Source organism: Muntiacus reevesi, chromosome 1 (genome assembly GCF_963930625.1).
Source record: "Muntiacus reevesi chromosome 1, mMunRee1.1, whole genome shotgun sequence".
Taxonomy (NCBI): domain Eukaryota; kingdom Metazoa; phylum Chordata; class Mammalia; order Artiodactyla; family Cervidae; genus Muntiacus; species Muntiacus reevesi.
Window position 1 is genome coordinate 60,578,993 of NC_089249.1, and position 16,469 is coordinate 60,595,461.

Genomic DNA, 16,469 nt, shown 5'->3' on the forward strand with positions numbered 1-16,469 from the left:
TGATTGGGGGCTGGGGACACGGAGAGTGAGGCAGGCGTGGCCGTGCTCTCGGAGCTCTTACAGCAGTGGGGGGACACGCGCGCAGGTGCGGCAGTGGGGAGGGATGCGGCTGGGGATGCGTGCCGCAGACATGTAGCCGGGCAGCGCTGCGACCCAGCCTGCCCCGTCCTCTGCAGGGGATGCCAGTGCGTGGCATTTCACGGCGTGGGGCTGGTGTGGACCTGGCGGCCACTTCACTGACGGGGCGGTTGGTGGGGCTGAGACGCTCAGGTGAGCCTTGGTGGCGACTGCGGCTCATAGGCTCTGGTTGGGAGCGTCTCTTCCGCCTACAGCACTGTTCCTCCACCAGATCCCTGCTCCCCCCGCCCCGTGCATGCTGACCCTAATGCACCGACGTCCCCACGGCCTACCTTCCCGCTGAGGAAGTCCAGCTCAGGGCCGGGTGCCCTAGATCTCAGGTCCTCTGGCCCGGGCTGGCCACGTGGATGTCCGCACAGCTGCTGGTCTCTGCCCCCGCGCCCTCCCGCGCATGGCCTTCTCTCCCATCCCCCTGTGCCCTGCCCGCCGTCCTTCCAGGCCCAGGTCAGATGCCACGTCGCCCCCACCCGCATCCCCCCGAGGGCCCTCCGTCTCCCCTGAACTGGCTGTGTCTGAGCCCCGTCCCCGCTCACTCTGCACGCGGCAGTTTCTTTGTTCGCAGGCACAGTTGTGTGCAGCCCCCCCCCCCCCCCCCGAGATGAATCAGGTCAATGATGGAGATCGATAAACAGAATGAATCAATCGGTGAGTCGGTGACTGAGCATGTGCCTGGTCCCCGCTTCCTCCGGGCTCTGCAGGTGGTTCTGTTTCCTCTTTACCTTTTGCCTGTCCCCACATTTTCTTGCACAAACAAGTGCTCAATACAAGTTAAGAGAATCAATCAGTATTTCAACCAATGGCAATTCCATTACCAAAACCTCTACTCACAGCGTTATGGGAAAAAAAAAAATCAAAGAGCCCGTCAAGCCAAAAAAATGCTGTGAGATTAAACATTGTTCCTTTTATCAAAATGACATTATAAAAACAAGAGTCACCAAGGATACCGAAGTTTCCCTTCACCACACCAACCTTGTCCTTTTCCCAAGTGTTCCCAGAGACCTTGCCCCCGGGTCAGATACCGCATTTTTCTAGGAAGAGACCTGAAGTTGCCTGCCCACAACCCCCCCCCACCTCCTGCCCCGTGTCCTCTCCCCCAGAGCTGTGCCTTCTCCTGGGGCTGCAGCAGGAGAGGCTGGAGACCCGTGACGGGGCGTGCGCGGGGGCAGAGACCCGTGACGGGGCGTGTGCGGGGCTGTGCAGGGGTGCAAGGGGTCGGGAACAGAGCCCGCTGGTGGTGAGAGGCGGATCCTTGCCATCAGGATCCCTGTCAGGGCCAGGAGGTGGACAGTTGGACGTGGCCGAATGGTGCCAGCCTGCCTGACCCCTAGCGAGTGCGTCATCCTTGTTTTGTCCTTGACCCGTGGTCTGTGCCTGCCCACGGCCGAGGGCTGTGGGTCTTCAACCCTGTCGCAGAATTAGAAACTCTTGGCGACCTGTGATCTGTAACCTTGAGCTGCTTTTGTATTACTTACGTTAGAATTAAACCCTCCTACCGCTCAGCCAGTCTGATCATCACATTCATCGTTTGTGCTGGGCCAAGGAGTTTTCCTGAATTTATGGTGTTGAGTTGAGACGCCTCTCTCGCCAAAGCAGGACTCTTCCCCTACATTGGAGCCCAAACCTATGTAATGAAGTGCCAGCGTCTCCATCACCGGAGTGTCAGTGTTTCAAATTTAAACCTCTAGGGATGCAGAAGATTAGACCACAGGGGGGCTCCAGCTTGCTGATAGAGAAAGGGGTGTTTCTGATTGCCCGTTAAACTCCCGATTACGCAGAGGCTCATCGCAGGCAGGGCCTGACCGCAGTGGGTGATGGACGTGGTCATAATGGCTGTGTTGGCCCCTTCCCTGCCCTCGCTGGTCCCCAGCAGGGCTGCCTCACCTCCTGAAACTTGTGGCTCGGGAGGCCGCCCTCCAGCCTGCGTGGGTGGTCCGTGTCCTGGGATCTGCGAGCATCCTTGGTGTTTATTTTTTTTTTTTTCCATTTATTTTTATTAGTTGGAGGCTAATTACTTCACAGCATTGCAGTGGGTTTTGTCATACATTGACATGAATCAGCCATGGAGTTACATGTATTCCCCATCCCGATCCCCCCTCCCACCTCCCTCTCCACCCGACTCCTCAGGGTCCTCCCAGCCCACTAGGCCCAAGCACTCGTCTCATGCATCCAGCCTGGGCTGGTGATCTGTTTCACCACAGATAATATACATGCTGTTCACTCGAAACATCCCACCCTCGCCTTCTCCCACAGAGTCCAAAAGTCTGTTCTGTACTCTGTGTCTCTTTTTCTGTTTTGCATATACGGGTATCGTTACCATCTTTCTAAATTCCATATATATGTGTTAGTATGCTGTAATGCTCTTTATCCTTCTGGCTTACTTCACTGTGTATAATGGGCTCCACTTTCATCCATCTCATTAGAACTGATTCAAATGAATTCTTTTTAACGGCTGAGTAGTATTCCATGGTGTATATGTACCACAGCTTCCTTATCCATTCGTCTGCTGATGGGCATCTAGGTTGCTTCCATGTCCTGGCTATTATAAACAGGGCTGTGATGAACATTGGGGTGCACGTGTCTCTTCCAGATCTGGTTTCCTCAGTGTGTACGCCCAGGAGTGGGATTGCTGGGTCATATGGCAGTTCTATTTCCAGTTTTTTAAGAAGTCTCCACACTGTGATCCTCGGTGGTTAAATGTGAGCTGTTGTCCCCTCTCTGGCTGGCAAGCCACCCTCTTGAGTCTCCCTCCGTGGGGAAGCCCGCCGTGACACCTCCCGGGTCAGCGTCCCCGTGAGTGGGGCTCCAGTCTGTGTCCCCAGCCCTGCCCATGCCGGGGTCTCCTGGGGGCACAGGGAGGCCGTGGGGCCCCGCCCAGGACTCTCTTGCCGTCCGATGGAGGAGAGGGCGGGGGCTGCTGTTCTGCAGGAAGCCCTGCCTCTCCCGCGTTGTCGCAGTGCCAGGAGGTTAGTGACCAGGGCTGTCCGCGTGGAGTTGGAGACCCCGGCGCCCTCGCCTGGCCCAGCGCGGCCGCCCGGGGGTGAGCCCCGGCTCTGGCTCTGCCCCGCCCGGCACCTTCCCTGCCCGCAGGCCCCGCGTCTGGCAGCTGGGACTGTTCTCCCCGGTGAGCGTCTTCCCGTGAAACGGACCCCGGCCCAGAGGACACGCTGTGGAAACCTGGAGAAACCCTCCATCCGCCTGTCCATCCTTCTGTCTGCAGGTGGTGGCGGCTGTCATGACAGCCTCCTCGTCACGGTGTCCGAGGACTTTGAGCTCATCAACCTGCCTGTTTTTTCCCACCCGCCTTCTCTTCTGGACACGGAAACGTGCACAGCAGAGTCCTGCCCTTTGTTTCCTGAGGAGGAGTGTTGGATGTTTCAAAACAGCCCTTACACCCCTGTGCGGTTTCTCCTTACAGGCTCCATCTCTTCCATTTTTCTAACCGTTTCCTGTGTCTGGCGGGGGACGACTGGCACCCCACCCCCGAAAGCCAGCGGATCCCCTCACCCTAATCCTTCTGACCCCCAAACACCCCGGAAGCCTCTCACGATTTGCAAGGGCAGTACCACCACCATGGGGAACTTCTCACTCCAGGGCTGTTTGTCTGTGGAGAAGATAGGCTTTTAGTTAAACACTCCTAGTGGCTTAAACAGCATCGCCAACCCCCATTGCTAAATCACTGCACTGTGGAAGTGGGTGCTGTCTTCTCACTCGGTACCTTTCCCTGGAAAACAGGGCCGTGGTTTCCTGCCCCGCCAGTCACACGCGGGGCCTCCCGGGGTCTCTGCGGCACCATTTGAGCCGTGTTCCTGTGTCCTGTCTGACCTGCAGTTCTGGAGTTTTCCGTATAAATGGAGCTGTTGATAAGAGTGGGGTTGTTTTTCAAATTGCTTTTTAAACAATCATACGGCAAGACAGCATTTTCAAAGAATTTATGCAAACCATCCCCGGAAGCTTTTCTGTGATCTAAGGAGACAAGTGAGATTGTTTTTAATTAAGTGTCTGTCTGTACCGTTCTGCGCCTTCGCGTTCACCCGTGGCCCACTTGGGCCTGTGGGTCTTCTGCCCGGGACTGCGGCAGTCAGCGCCTTTGCCGCCTCCCTGGGGTCAGCTGTGCGCCTGCCCCCCGGCACTCTGAGGGCCCCGTGGGGTTAGAGATCTTTCTGCAGCTTGGTGTCCCCGGCGTACAGGCCTGGCCCCGACAAGCTGTGGAGGAGGGCTGGGTGCAGCTTCGAGACGGCATTGCTCACGCCGGTGTCAATGTCCCTTTGTGATTAAAACATAAAAGTAAGACGTGGACTCTGGTCCGGGATTTGATGAACCGGTTTGGTTTACATTCTGTCACTTTAAGTAGCGTGTTTGTCATAAATGCTCTCTTACAGAGTCCACCACGGCCCTGAGTGTTCTGGCTCCCGGGGTGGTGGGTGGCCTCAGCCCTGCCTGGAGTTGGGGAGGCTGTGTGGGGGCCCCTCCATCCTGGGGGCCCCGAGCCTCTCACTCCCCTCGCCTGCAGCGTCTTCACAGGTTGGGTCAGGATGTCCACACGGCCCAGGTCCCGGGGCGGCACCCAGAGCCGCTGCTTGGACGCACCCGCTGCCGTGCATACGAGGGCCGCACGTCCGTCCTTGACGGTCGGGTCCATCTGCTCTCCTGTTCCTGTGAGTTTATCAGCTTTTCCCTTTGGGTCCTGTTTCTGCCCCGAACCTGGGCCGGTGGCCGGGATGCCTCACCTCCGTGTCCCGCCTCTTTGGCCTCGGCCTCTGCCGTCCCCGAGTCCCGCTGACCTGAGGCACAGACCCCTGCCCCCCTGCCCCCTGCCCCGCGGACCGTAAGGGCAACGGGCAAGCTCCGGGGGCAGGTGCGCACCCTGGGGGTCAGGGGTCTTGACCCCGAGAGCTGGCGCCCGCCCCGCGGTGTGAACTCGCCGGGGCTCAGTACGCGGCCTCTTTGAGACAGAGCCTTGCAGTGCCTGCTTTTCTGTTGGTGTCTGGTCCAGCCGCGCCCGCCGGTACCACCAGCGGCCTGTCACCTGTGCCCCCCGCCAGGGCAGCCGCCAGGCTTTCTGCTCTGTCCCTTGACTCTGACTGCAGTCCCAGCCGGGGGCCTCTGGACGGTTCTGTGCTGTTCCCAGCGCTCTTCTTTGGCAGGGGGGTATTTATCTCATTCTGACAGCAGGGGTCACTCCGATTCTCTCGACCTGCAGAAGACAGATCGGCGTGGGGGCTGCCTGAGTTAAATGCCAGTACTTCGTTACGTCGGAACAAATGGCCTGTTTCGGGGAGTGACACCTGGAAAAGGCCTCCGACATTTCCTGGGATCACATACTAAGCCCGCTAAACAGACCAAGAAAAATCGCAGAGGCTCGCGCCTGCCCCCCGCAGCCGCCCTCTCCCCGCCGTCGTGGCCTTGGGCGGCCCTGCGTCCTCTGTGACCCGGAGAGGGGTGAGGTCCTGTAGGTCAACGCCCTGAAGACCCTCAAAGGCGAGGACGTGGAGGAAGGACCCCCCACGGAGCCCTCGGGTTGTTGTGGACGCAGCGCCCTGAGACTGGAAAGCGGTCAGCTCTGCTCTGGTTCAGGGGGAGTTTTCCCAGCAAGGAAGCCTCGGCCCGAGGAGGCCACTTCCACTCACGGCTGTGAACGCGGTCTTGCAGCAGGGAGGTCATGCTGGGCGGGGCCGCGCAGCAGGGAGCCCTGGGGGCTGGCTTCCCGCCTGTCCGACACTGCGCTGGAGTCAGGCGGGCTCCATCCCCGGGGGGTCGGACAGATTTCCGAGGCCAGGTGCTTGGCTGGGCCGGCCGGGGGCAGAGGGAGGCCCGCAGCCCCCGGGGAGCAGGTTCATGGGCACCTTGGGCTGGGGGGATCCCAGAGCCGGCCTCGAAGCACACTTCACCCCAGTCCCGCGTTGGAGGGGAGGGCAGGCCGCGTGGGTCTGCCCGCCTGGGCCTGACTGTGAACAGACCGCCCTCCCGTCGGTCGTTTCCCATTTTCTAAGTCGTTTCCCACTTTGATCCGCCAGCTCCTCGGGGGCGTTGGTTCTTCGTCAGCTCTGTGTCCAGGGGTCTGGCGTGTAGGGCGTGGGGAGTGCCCACGGAGGAGGGGTGATGCACACGGCATGGCCATGCGGTGGGAGGTCCATGCGGTGGGAGGTCATGCTGCCGCAGAGAGGAGGGAAGACTCAGTCCCTCCTGGAAGCCTCGTGTGCAGTGAGGACAACCAGACAGGACAGGCTGTGTGGCCTACGTCCCCTGACCTGAGAGGGCCACACAGGCACGTCCATGGGGCAGGCGGGACGCTGCCCGGGGCCCCGGGGCTGGGAGGGGCTGCTGCCGGGCTCAGGGTGTGTTTAGGGGGTGATGAAAATGTTCTGGAGTTAGATAGTGGCAGTGGCTACCTCACCCCCTGAAGATCCTAAGACCCACTGAATTGTACACTCGGGTTGAATTATATCTCAGTAAAAGAACCCTCCAAACCAAACCGACAAAGGCTTGTTGAGTGAGTGAGGGAGCAGATGAAGCAGCGGGTGAGAGTGCTGAAGGACACACGCGCTCCCAGGGGGCTGCAGGGACTTGGAGCCAGAGCTGGTGTGCGGTGTATGCGGCCGTGAGGCTGTGCCCCGAGGGGTGTGCGTGTGTCGGGGCCGTGGCAGCCTGTCTGGGCTCCTGAGGCCCCAGCCAGCTGGCTCGCCTGAGGGATGCCGGCCTGGAAACGCCCGCCCTCTTCTTACTTTCTTCTGCTGTGAACAGAGAACAGAGCTGGAGGGTGTCCACGACGGCTCCCCCAGCCTCGCACGGGATAGGAGTCCAGCCAGCAGGTGTGAGGCGTGCCTGAGTGCAGAGGCCTGGCCCAGGCTTGGGGACAGACACGGGTCCACGCTGTGACCCCGCCATTCCCAGGCTGCTTGTTGCCTCTCTGCCCCCCATTTTCCCAGGGGTGCAGTGGTGGCCGTAACAGAGTCAGTGCGTTTAAAACATGACAGAGTGCCTGGCATATATGATAATCACTTGATACATGTTAGCAGTTATCATTATTGTAATCATTGTAATTTTTACCCACTTAAAACTTTCTAAATATATTCCAGGCTGAAATGTTTCTTTTCTTAACATTTTCATTGCAAGGATGCCATGCACATTTGCAAAATACAACAAAAGTAAATAAAATTTGAGAAATAGGAGACACAATTTTTTAAACATTTATGAGTGTTATGCTGGATGATAGCAATTTTTCTAAGGATCTAAAATCAGTTTCTTCAAATGTCTGATAAGCCGTTCCAATGAGGCATCTGTTTTGCATTTCGAAACTTTTAAGTTGTGTTTTCTCATTAGATTTTTGTGCTTGAAGGAAGAAATCACTCAGAGTGCCATCGCCTGGTCTTCCTTTCAAGCACATCTGTGTTTTTGCTGTCTTGGTGTTTGCTCACAGCGTAGCGGCATTCATCCAGTGTGGTTTTGGGAACTCTCACCTTGGAAGCAGGTTTTTGGAGGGCTTATTACTGAGTGAATTTGTGAATACATTAGAAGCAGAATTTTTAAAAAATCTTCTGGAAAAACTCCGATCTTGGTTAGGTCCCCTTGATTAAGTCCCCTCTTAGGATGTAAAATGCCCAAGAAGCAACAATTTACAATATATTAATTGTGTTAACTAATTGGAGAGGATTCAGAATATTAGTTACCTGCAACTAATTAGGTATTAAAATTGCAGCCCGTTAAGTGATGAGGTGGAAGACAAGTCGTCCAGTTAGAGCAAGAGAAGTGGGAGGGAGGGGGGTCCTGGGGGGGTGGCATTCCTGCGAGCGGATCGCACATCCTCTGAGACCTGACGGCTCCCTGTCTCCTCCCCCCTGCCCCGCAGACGACGAGGACGCGGACTCCGCCGACATCTCCCGGGTGCCCGAGGACGCGCTGCGCAACGTGGAGGCCGACACGTACTGGTGCATGAGCCGGCTGCTGGACGGCATCCAGGTGAGCCCCGCCCGGGTCCCGCCCCCACCACCGCCTAGGCCTCTCCAGCCTTCTGAAGCTCCGGCTCTGCTGCTGGGCACACGTGTGTCTGTCTGGGGGCACACGGGCCCCTGGAGCCTGTGGGGGCTCAGTGCAGGCTCAGGGGGACCAGGCCCCCCCTGCAGAGTCCATGGGGGGCACAGTACAGGCTTGGAGGGACCCCTCCCCTGCAGAGCCTGATCCCCACTAGGCCCACCTCCCCCTCTGCTGCAGCCGTGACTGTGTGGTTCTGCCCCTAGCGCAGGCCGTCGTGGCAAGCCGTTTCACTGTCCACGGAACTGAGTTCAGAGGAACCTGCCACTTAAAGGGCATTGGATTTAGAGTGACATGGGGTGTGTTGGTGGCTGGCCCCACTGCCCTGCCATCCTCAGCTCAGGGACCTTGGCATTCCAGGATGTGGCACCGGGCCCCAGAGGGAGCTGAGAGCCGGAGGGCGTCCTGCTCCCATGCGTGGGACCCCTGTGGGTGGGGTTCTGCTAGACCCGCGGTCAGCTGGGCCACTGACGGGGATTTTCCCGGAGGAGCCAGTCCCCCAGGGCCTGGCGGTTGGATGGAATCCTCCACCCCCATGTGTCAGCAGGAAGGCTCTTCCACAGGTGCCTGGGGAGGACGCAGTTGGCAGGTCAGGGGCAGAAGATGGGCTGGGGCCTTGTGTGCGGCAGGAGGTGGCCGAGGAAGCTGGCCGGCCCCTGAGCCAACTCAGGCCCCGTTTGGCTCAGCCAGTGCCCACACGGCTTTCTCAGATGCCTGCCTGGTGCCCGGGGCTGCGCCCACTCTGGGATGGAGTGGGATTGTGTGAGCACCGCGTCACCCAGCGTAACACCGCTCCGGGGACACGCACGGGGGAGAGTGAGACCTGGAGGGGAAAGCCTGGGGCAGGGCTTTGATCTGAGGCTCGTTTTGGTCACTCACTCCAGGACGGTCTGTTGCACAGATAGCCGCCCCAGGCCGGAGGCTGTGCAGGGGGCTTGGGTTCCGCCGGGACCCTTTGTCCCAGGTAGAGTGGGGTCCTTCTGCCGGGAGTGAGAGGACAGGGCGTGGCGATGCGCTTGTCACCAGTGTCCCCCACAAGCCTCGGCTTTTCCGGAGCTGTTGTCGCAGCAAGTGTTCCTGACGCCACTGGCTGGAGAGGCCTCAGCTCAGCTGCTTGATTTGAAGTGGTCCAAGTGAGGCTTTTCTAAGATGTCGTTCAAAGACTGAGGCCAAGAGCTGACTCATTGGAAAAGACCCGATGCTGGGAAAGATTGAGGGTAAGAGGAGAAGGGGGCAACAGAGGATGAGATGGTTGGATGGCATCACCGACTCGATGGACACGAATGTGAGCAAGCTCCGGGAGACAGTGAAGGACGGGGAGGCCTGGCGTGCTGCGGTCCATGGGTTTGCAAAGAGTCGAACACAACTCAGCAACGGAACAACAGGCAACAAAAGATTGAGGCCCTTGGGTTTAATTCGCATAAATCAGCTACGACAATTCTCTTGAAGAAAACTGTGTGGATCCCCTTTCCCCTTGTTAACTTAGGAATTGACAGAGAAAGCAGAAGCCCTTCCTGGAGTTGAACAACGGGAACCTTGTATCTGAGAGCCCATCAGGCCGCCTGGTGACGCATTTTGTGTCTTGTAAAGAGAAATGTGCCTGCTGGAGATGTATTTCAGCCCAGCATCGATCCATCATTTCCCCACTCTGATACTGTTCTCCTATTTTTTAGTCTTTCTTCCCAAACTTCAGACTCTTTTCCTCCTTGGAAAAGAGATTGAATCATAGTGTGAAACTTTATAAATTTCAAATGTCACCTCTCTGATCATGAGTGATGGAACTTCTGCCATTTAAATACAAGATTATCTGGCTTCTATTTGTAAATAAAATCAGCTGTACAGTGAAATCGATGCTGGCTTTTCATTTTTCACCCGAGATTTCTTGTCTGATGGAAGGGTTTCTTGACAAGGGTGCTGCGTGGAAGGCATAATGTTTCTCTGGCACGCGCGTGCGCGCGTGTGTGTGTGTTTGTACAACAGACGCCAGGCCGGCAGCAGCCATCCGTCTTTCTGACACGTGGTTGTGATTGATTCCACGTGATCCTCCGGTGCACAAGGATTCAGGGGGGCCCGCTGCGGGCACCTGGGGGTTCTGGGGGGCTCTTCTGTAATTCCCTTAGATGAGGCCATCCCTGGCGACCCCGTGCGAGCTCCCCGGGGTGCTTCTCATTGTGCACAAGGGCTGCCACCATCTATCACTGGTCGAGTGTGCGGCTGTGAGGGTTTCCCAGGTGGAACAGTGGGAAAGAATCTGCCTGCCAATGCAGGAGACACAGGTTCGATCCCTGGATCTGGAAGATCCCCTCGAGAAGGAAGTGGCAACCTGCTGCAGTAGTCTTGCCTGGAAAATCCCATGGACAGAGGAACCTGGCAGGCTATAGTTCGTGAAGTCGCAAAGAGCTGGACGCCACTTAGCCTCTGACCACACATCATGAGGCTGTGGTGCTTAAGAGGCTATCCTCCTATGATTAAGAGGAAGCATGGACTAGGAAGGCAGCGCCCCAGGGCCTGGCTGCTCTTGCATCTTAGCTCATGTGCCTTCTCCTGGTCGCACTCTGTCCTCTCCATGCCTCTCGGAACTTCTCCGGCGCCTTCCTCAAGCACCCTTTTCATCACATCAGTCCCTGGTTGAGGACCATTGAGAAAACTCATTTTTGGTTTTGTTGAGTACAACCCTCAGCCTGGTCTTCATGCGTTGTTCCTGTACTTCATGAAGTTCAGGTTTATATCATGGGATGGCGGTCCACCCCGTTGCCGGAGTCTTCAGTGAGGGCGTCAGAGTCTCCTTGCGGGGAAGGCCAGGGCGTCGTGTGGCTGGAGGGGTGACGGGGAAGAGGGAACCCCAGCGAGTACGCAGCGACTCCAGCCCGTCGGTGCTCCTGGTGGCGATTCAGCTTCGCAAGCAGCACACGGGGCAGAGCTGCTCGCCCTCGAGCAGACGGCGCGTGTTGGACCCGCACCCCCGCACTGAAGCCTGCTGGATGGCCTTCCCCAGCTGAAATAAGTGGCGGTGAGTTCCGTTTTGCTGGGGGAAGTTCTGCAGAACAGCGCACATCTGTTCATACTCTTGCCCTCCAACAACCTGGATGGAGAAGCTGTGTTTCCGGCTCCCCCAGGGGCCTAGATGTGAGATGCTGCCGCACGGGGCCAGAGCGTGGGGGTACCTGGCACCTGGAGGCCCGGCGCTGGGTGCCGTGCGTCCCTCCCCCGCTGGTTCACGGTGGCGGGGAGCCGGGAGGGGAGGCCCTGGGCCCAGCACCGGTGCAGACCAGGAAAGGGCAAGCCTCCGCCCCTCCTCCACAAACGCCCGGTGCTGGGTGTGGCTCCCTAAAGTGAGCAGGGCTGCCGAGGGGAGTCTGGGGACGGGAGGGGAGCCGACAGGGAACCGCAGAGGGGTCATCAGACGTGCTGGTGCCAGGAGGCCAGGCGTCAGTGCCTGGCGAGGTGTAAAGGTCAGGTGAAGAGCCGCCCCTGGGAATCCAGGTGCCGTCCAGAACCAGCACGGCGGTTCTGCAGCGAGGTCTCCGCTCCGCGTCTCAGGGTCGCCTGCCGTTCCTAATAGTGAGGGTCAGGGAGCTCTCACTAGTGGGGCTGATTCTACCAGTACTTGCCAGTTAGAGCGCCACCAGATAATGCAAAACCGTTTAGTGATTTACTTTAGCAACAAGAAGTCCGTTCTATGCTATTGTAAGTAAAACACTTTTAAGATAAATGAGTATTTACCAAAACGAAAATGTTTAATGAGAAGACAGTCACGGTTTTACTTTTACTTGCCTTGATGGAAGACAGCTGAATTCTCATCTGTGTTTCTACAGTCCGCCTGTTGTTTTTGTTGTTGTTGGAGTACATGATGAAAACCCAGACTCTCGTAGGTGTGTGGTTGGAGAAGGGAGAAGTGCCGTAACAGCCTCGGGATGACCGGATGCTTTCCCTGTAATGCTGGACCACGACCTAAGAGATGGTAGCTTCTGGTTATAGTAAACATTGTGTTTTGAAGTTTTCAGTTGAGAAATAATAAAAAGGACTATTAAAGGTCGCTTGCAGTGTGACTGTGAAGCCGCGTTAGTGAACCTTTGTGTCAGAGTGAAAGCCACTGGCCCGTCTTGTGCTTGGAACGGACCTTTTACACGTGTGGTTCTGTAACGTCAGACATTGGTCGTTGGCGCACACGGGATGCCTGAGGTATGCTGATATTCTGAACATCACGTTTCATTGAGTCGTGTCAGAGACTCACCTTTGAGACTTCCCTGGTGGTCCAGCAGTTAAGATTTCACCTCCCAAAGCGAAAGATTTCTGCCTCCCAGAGCAGAGGGCGCCGGTTCAATCCCTGGTCTGGGAGGTAAGATCTCACATGCCTCAAGCCAAAACACTGAAACATAAAACAGAAGCAATATTGTAGCAAGTTCAATAAAGACTTTAAAAATGGTCCACAGCAAAAAAAAAAAAAAAAAAAAAGTTTTTTTTTTTTTAAATCACCTTTTTACCATCACCTCATAAAGAACTGTCACGCTCAGAGTGGTGGGTCAAAGTTCTCCAAAATTTGGATTTTGGCTTCAAAGCTCAAATATTATTATTGGCAACAAATGCTGTGAATTGCTTCCCTTGAAGTGAGAGGCTGACTTTGTTCACTTTTGAGGAAATGTCTGCCCGATACCTGAGTCTGAATAATGAGTTTGCCTGTCGGTCATTCTGTCAAATATCAATGATGTTTCTTGAAAAAACGTATCCATTACTGCTCTCAGCTCAAAGAGTTGCACCAGCTGCTTTTCTGGGAGAAGTTTAGCATTTTGGATGCATGTCTCGAGAGCCTTATTTCCCAGGTGTCGCTAGTGGTAAAGAACCTGCTTGCCGATGCAGCAGACGGACAAGAGATGCGGGTTTGATCCCTGGGTTGGGAAGATCCCCTGGAGGAGGAAATGGCAGCCCGCTCCAGTATTCTTGCCTGGAGAATCCCATGGACAGAGGAGCCTGGTGGGCTACAGCCCATGGAGTCGCAGAGAGTCGGACACGACTGAGTGACTAAGCCCGCACGCATTTCATAGTTTTACGTGTTCTTCCCATTCTTCCCCACATAATATTGAAAAGCTGTTTATTAGGGGTCGAGATTTGACACAGTACTGGTCGTGAGATTAGAACCTGTTCCTGTGTCGCCCGAGACATCCTCTAAGGAAATGCCTTTCTCATGAACGCGTGGCATTAAGGGTATAGTTGGTGGGGCCGCCCTGTCCATGCTGCGTGCCAGCGCTTCTACCTGCCACCCCTGGGGGCAGAGCCTCACAGCCCACGCCAGCAGGGCGGCCCAGGCAGACGGTCCCCCGGTGTCACCATGGATGCAGTCTGGGCCTCACCGGTCGCTGGAAAGGGCCCCAGGGAGCCCGGCGGTTGGCTGAGCACCGTGGGGGCCACCGCCTGCGGGGAGGGTGCTCTCTCGGAGACACCCCCGGGTGAGCTCACACAGGAGAAGTGCAGGACGGAGCCAGTGCCTCACGGGTGGACGTCGGCCGGGCTGGGCCCCAGGGAGCCGTGCCCGGGGTCCCGGAGCAGTGGGTCTCTCTGCCTGGGTCCTGCCCATCGTTCCTTGGCACCGTGAGTTGCTGTTGCCAGTCTGGAACGTCGGGAGCGCGGGCTGAGTGGCCCTGGCCTGGGATTTCCCGTCCCGTCGGGTCTCACCCGAGATCAGTGTTCCTCAGGCCCCGGGTCACGTTTGCAGCCAGAGATGTACCTTTTGTAAAACTGAATTTGCAACTTTATTTTATTTTTAAACGTATTTATTTTTGACTCTGCCGGGTCTCTCTGTTGCTGCCCGGACTTTCTTTTCTGTAGTCGCAGTGAGTGGGGCCACTCTCTAGCTGCGGCTTCTCGTGGCGGTGGCCTCCCCGTGTTGTGGCGCACGGGCCCCCGGGTGCGAGGGCCTCGGTCGTCGGGACCCGTGGGCCCAGCAGCGGCCGCTCCGTGACTCCAGAGCGCATGGTTCTGCAGTCGTGGTGCAGGCTCGGCCGCTCCTAACCCCCAGCACTGGGGTCTTCCTGCGTCAGGGACTAAACCCGTCCCTCTTGCCTTGCAGGCGGATTCCTCACCGCTCAGCCATCAGGGAAGCCTTCTGAGACCTAACTTCTAAAAATAACTTGGTAGGGGAATTCTCTGGCGGTCCAGCAGTTAGGACTCCAGGCTCTCACTGCCGAGGGCCCTCTGTTGGGGAGTTAAGATCCCATGAGCCTTGAGGCAGGAAAAAGGGCCATTATTTCTTCCAGTGGTTTCAGGGGCTGTGTCCTTGTGACGCTGCCTTTGGGGATGGCTTTTGGTTAGCTCACCGACAGCGGTCTGCGCCGGTCCTGCTGACGGCTGTGTCTCTGTGAAGGAGCGCCTTAGGACAGGATGACAGGACGCAGTCCATGAGCTTTGGGGTGAACACGGGGTGTTCCCCTGCACTTCCCGGGGGGAAGCTGCCGGAGGGCCCTTGCGGCAGCCCCGCCTGCCGGCCCTGGGTAGCGGGTCGGGTCCCCAGCCCCGGCCGGCCGCGCCCGTCCTGGCCTGCTCGGGGAGTGTTCTTGGGCCTTCGCCAGACTCCTCATTTCACTAACGCCGCGCACCAGGGCTGCCGGGAGCTCTCCTTCCTGAATTACGGCTTCCATACCTGCCCGCCCTGCAGCCAGACCATTACTCTCAGGTTCATTACTTAGCAGGACGGCCTCTTGGAGTAGAAAGGAACCGTTGCCTTTTATAATTAGTCATTTACATTTTCTTTCCTTGGGGAAGAATCACTCAATTCTAAGACCTGGTTGCTGGCATGGAAGTGATGGGAATGTTGGTGAAAGTAACTGTTTTATCTGGGAGCTAACTTGTCAGAGGAAAGGCCGGCAGCGCGCTGCGGTAGTGACTGGCAAAGGGATGACCAGGCCTGTGTCCGGGGACTGGAGGGACGGGGAGGGCGGGGGTGAGCTCGCCGTGGTGAGTTAGCCAGGGAGAGAACAGGCACCGCCCACCCCAGGACCCAGAGCCTGCCAGCCCATCAAGAGGTTCTGTTCCAAGAGGGAGAGAGGCCCGAGGACCCTCAGACGGAGCCAGGACCTTGATTCGTTTTCACTCCCCACCAGGCTCCAAGGACAGAGAACAAAGGGCCGGCCCGCTGCTTGGGAAAGTGGTGGAGAGGACACCCACGTGGCCCCCACTTGGCTTCTGATGTTCGCATCAGGCGTCTCCGCCTGGAAAGGGCAGCAGAGCGGCAGGAGGGGGGTGGAGAGCCGGGCCTGCACCCCGCCTGTGAGTGGACGGCGAATGGCCCCAGAGTCTGGTCCACGTGAGGCTCTGCTCTCTCCTATCCGGATGCATCAGGCTCGGAGACGTGATCTGAGAGCTGTAGTCGAGAAGAGTGAGGACTCCTGGCAGTGTTTTAGAAAGGCTTATTGAATAGACAAGAATGTGTGGGCTACTGAGCTGCAGCGGGAGATTCATTAAGAATGAATTATTGCGTGCCAATTTAAAAATGAAGATTAAAAAACAAATTCATCTACAGTAGCATCGAAAACAGTGAAATGCATGTTGTTGCCGGCTGGATGGTTCGTTGCTTTTAATCACAAAGCAGCGCTCCACCATGTGAATGTATCCGTTTGTCTAAACGTCCTGCAGTTGGTGGAAGCCGAGGCTGTTTCTTCTCTTTGTCTCTTAGGAAAGGAATTTCCTCAAACGCGCGTGCACACATCCTCTGGTGGGTGCGCACTTTGTTTCCCTTGGTCAGTTCCTAGGAGTGAACTCGCTGGGTCATGGCGTAGAGGTGTACTTAGTTTTATGAAAAACATCCAGACCTTTCCCCCGGCTTGGTTATGCTACTTCACACACTCATCAGAAGTAAGGTCTGGCTGCTCCACGCGCCTACCAGCTTTGCGTGTCCCTGCTTTTACTTACGCTGGAGAGCAGTCCTCTGTGTGTGTGTGTGTATTTATCTATACTGTTGGGCTGCACCCCGCAGGCCTGCGAGGCCCCGTGTTTCCCCAGCTTCAAGACCAAAGAAAAGCCCAGTCGGTGACAGAGACATCAATGGTTTAATGGATGGGGGGCCTTACATGTCTGAAACAGGGTCCTGGAGTGACCTCCATGGATGGTGGGCAGGACGTGGAGGCAATCTTTGTTCCCAGAGGAAAGGGAGTTTGCCACTAAAGAGGGAATTAGATTGCCTTTTCATGCTGTTCACGGAGCTCTTGTGACAAGAATACTGTAGTGGTTCGCCGTGGCTTCCTCCAGGGGACCGTGTTCTGTCAGAACTGCCAGCTATGACCCATCCATCCGGGTGGCCCTGCACGGCATCG

General features: G+C 56.9%; 1 protein-coding gene across 2 annotated transcripts in view; it reads left to right on the forward strand.

The window, feature by feature from the left end:
* The window catches only part of TBC1D22A (TBC1 domain family member 22A), a 260,473-nt gene that overhangs the window by 155,696 nt on the left and 88,308 nt on the right, over positions 1 to 16,469 (forward strand). For both annotated transcript variants that reach the window (XM_065945555.1, XM_065945561.1), the window contains one exon: positions 7,985 to 8,094. In XM_065945555.1, the coding sequence (XP_065801627.1) occupies positions 7,985 to 8,094 (110 nt within the window). The remainder of the gene's footprint in view (positions 1 to 7,984; positions 8,095 to 16,469) is intronic.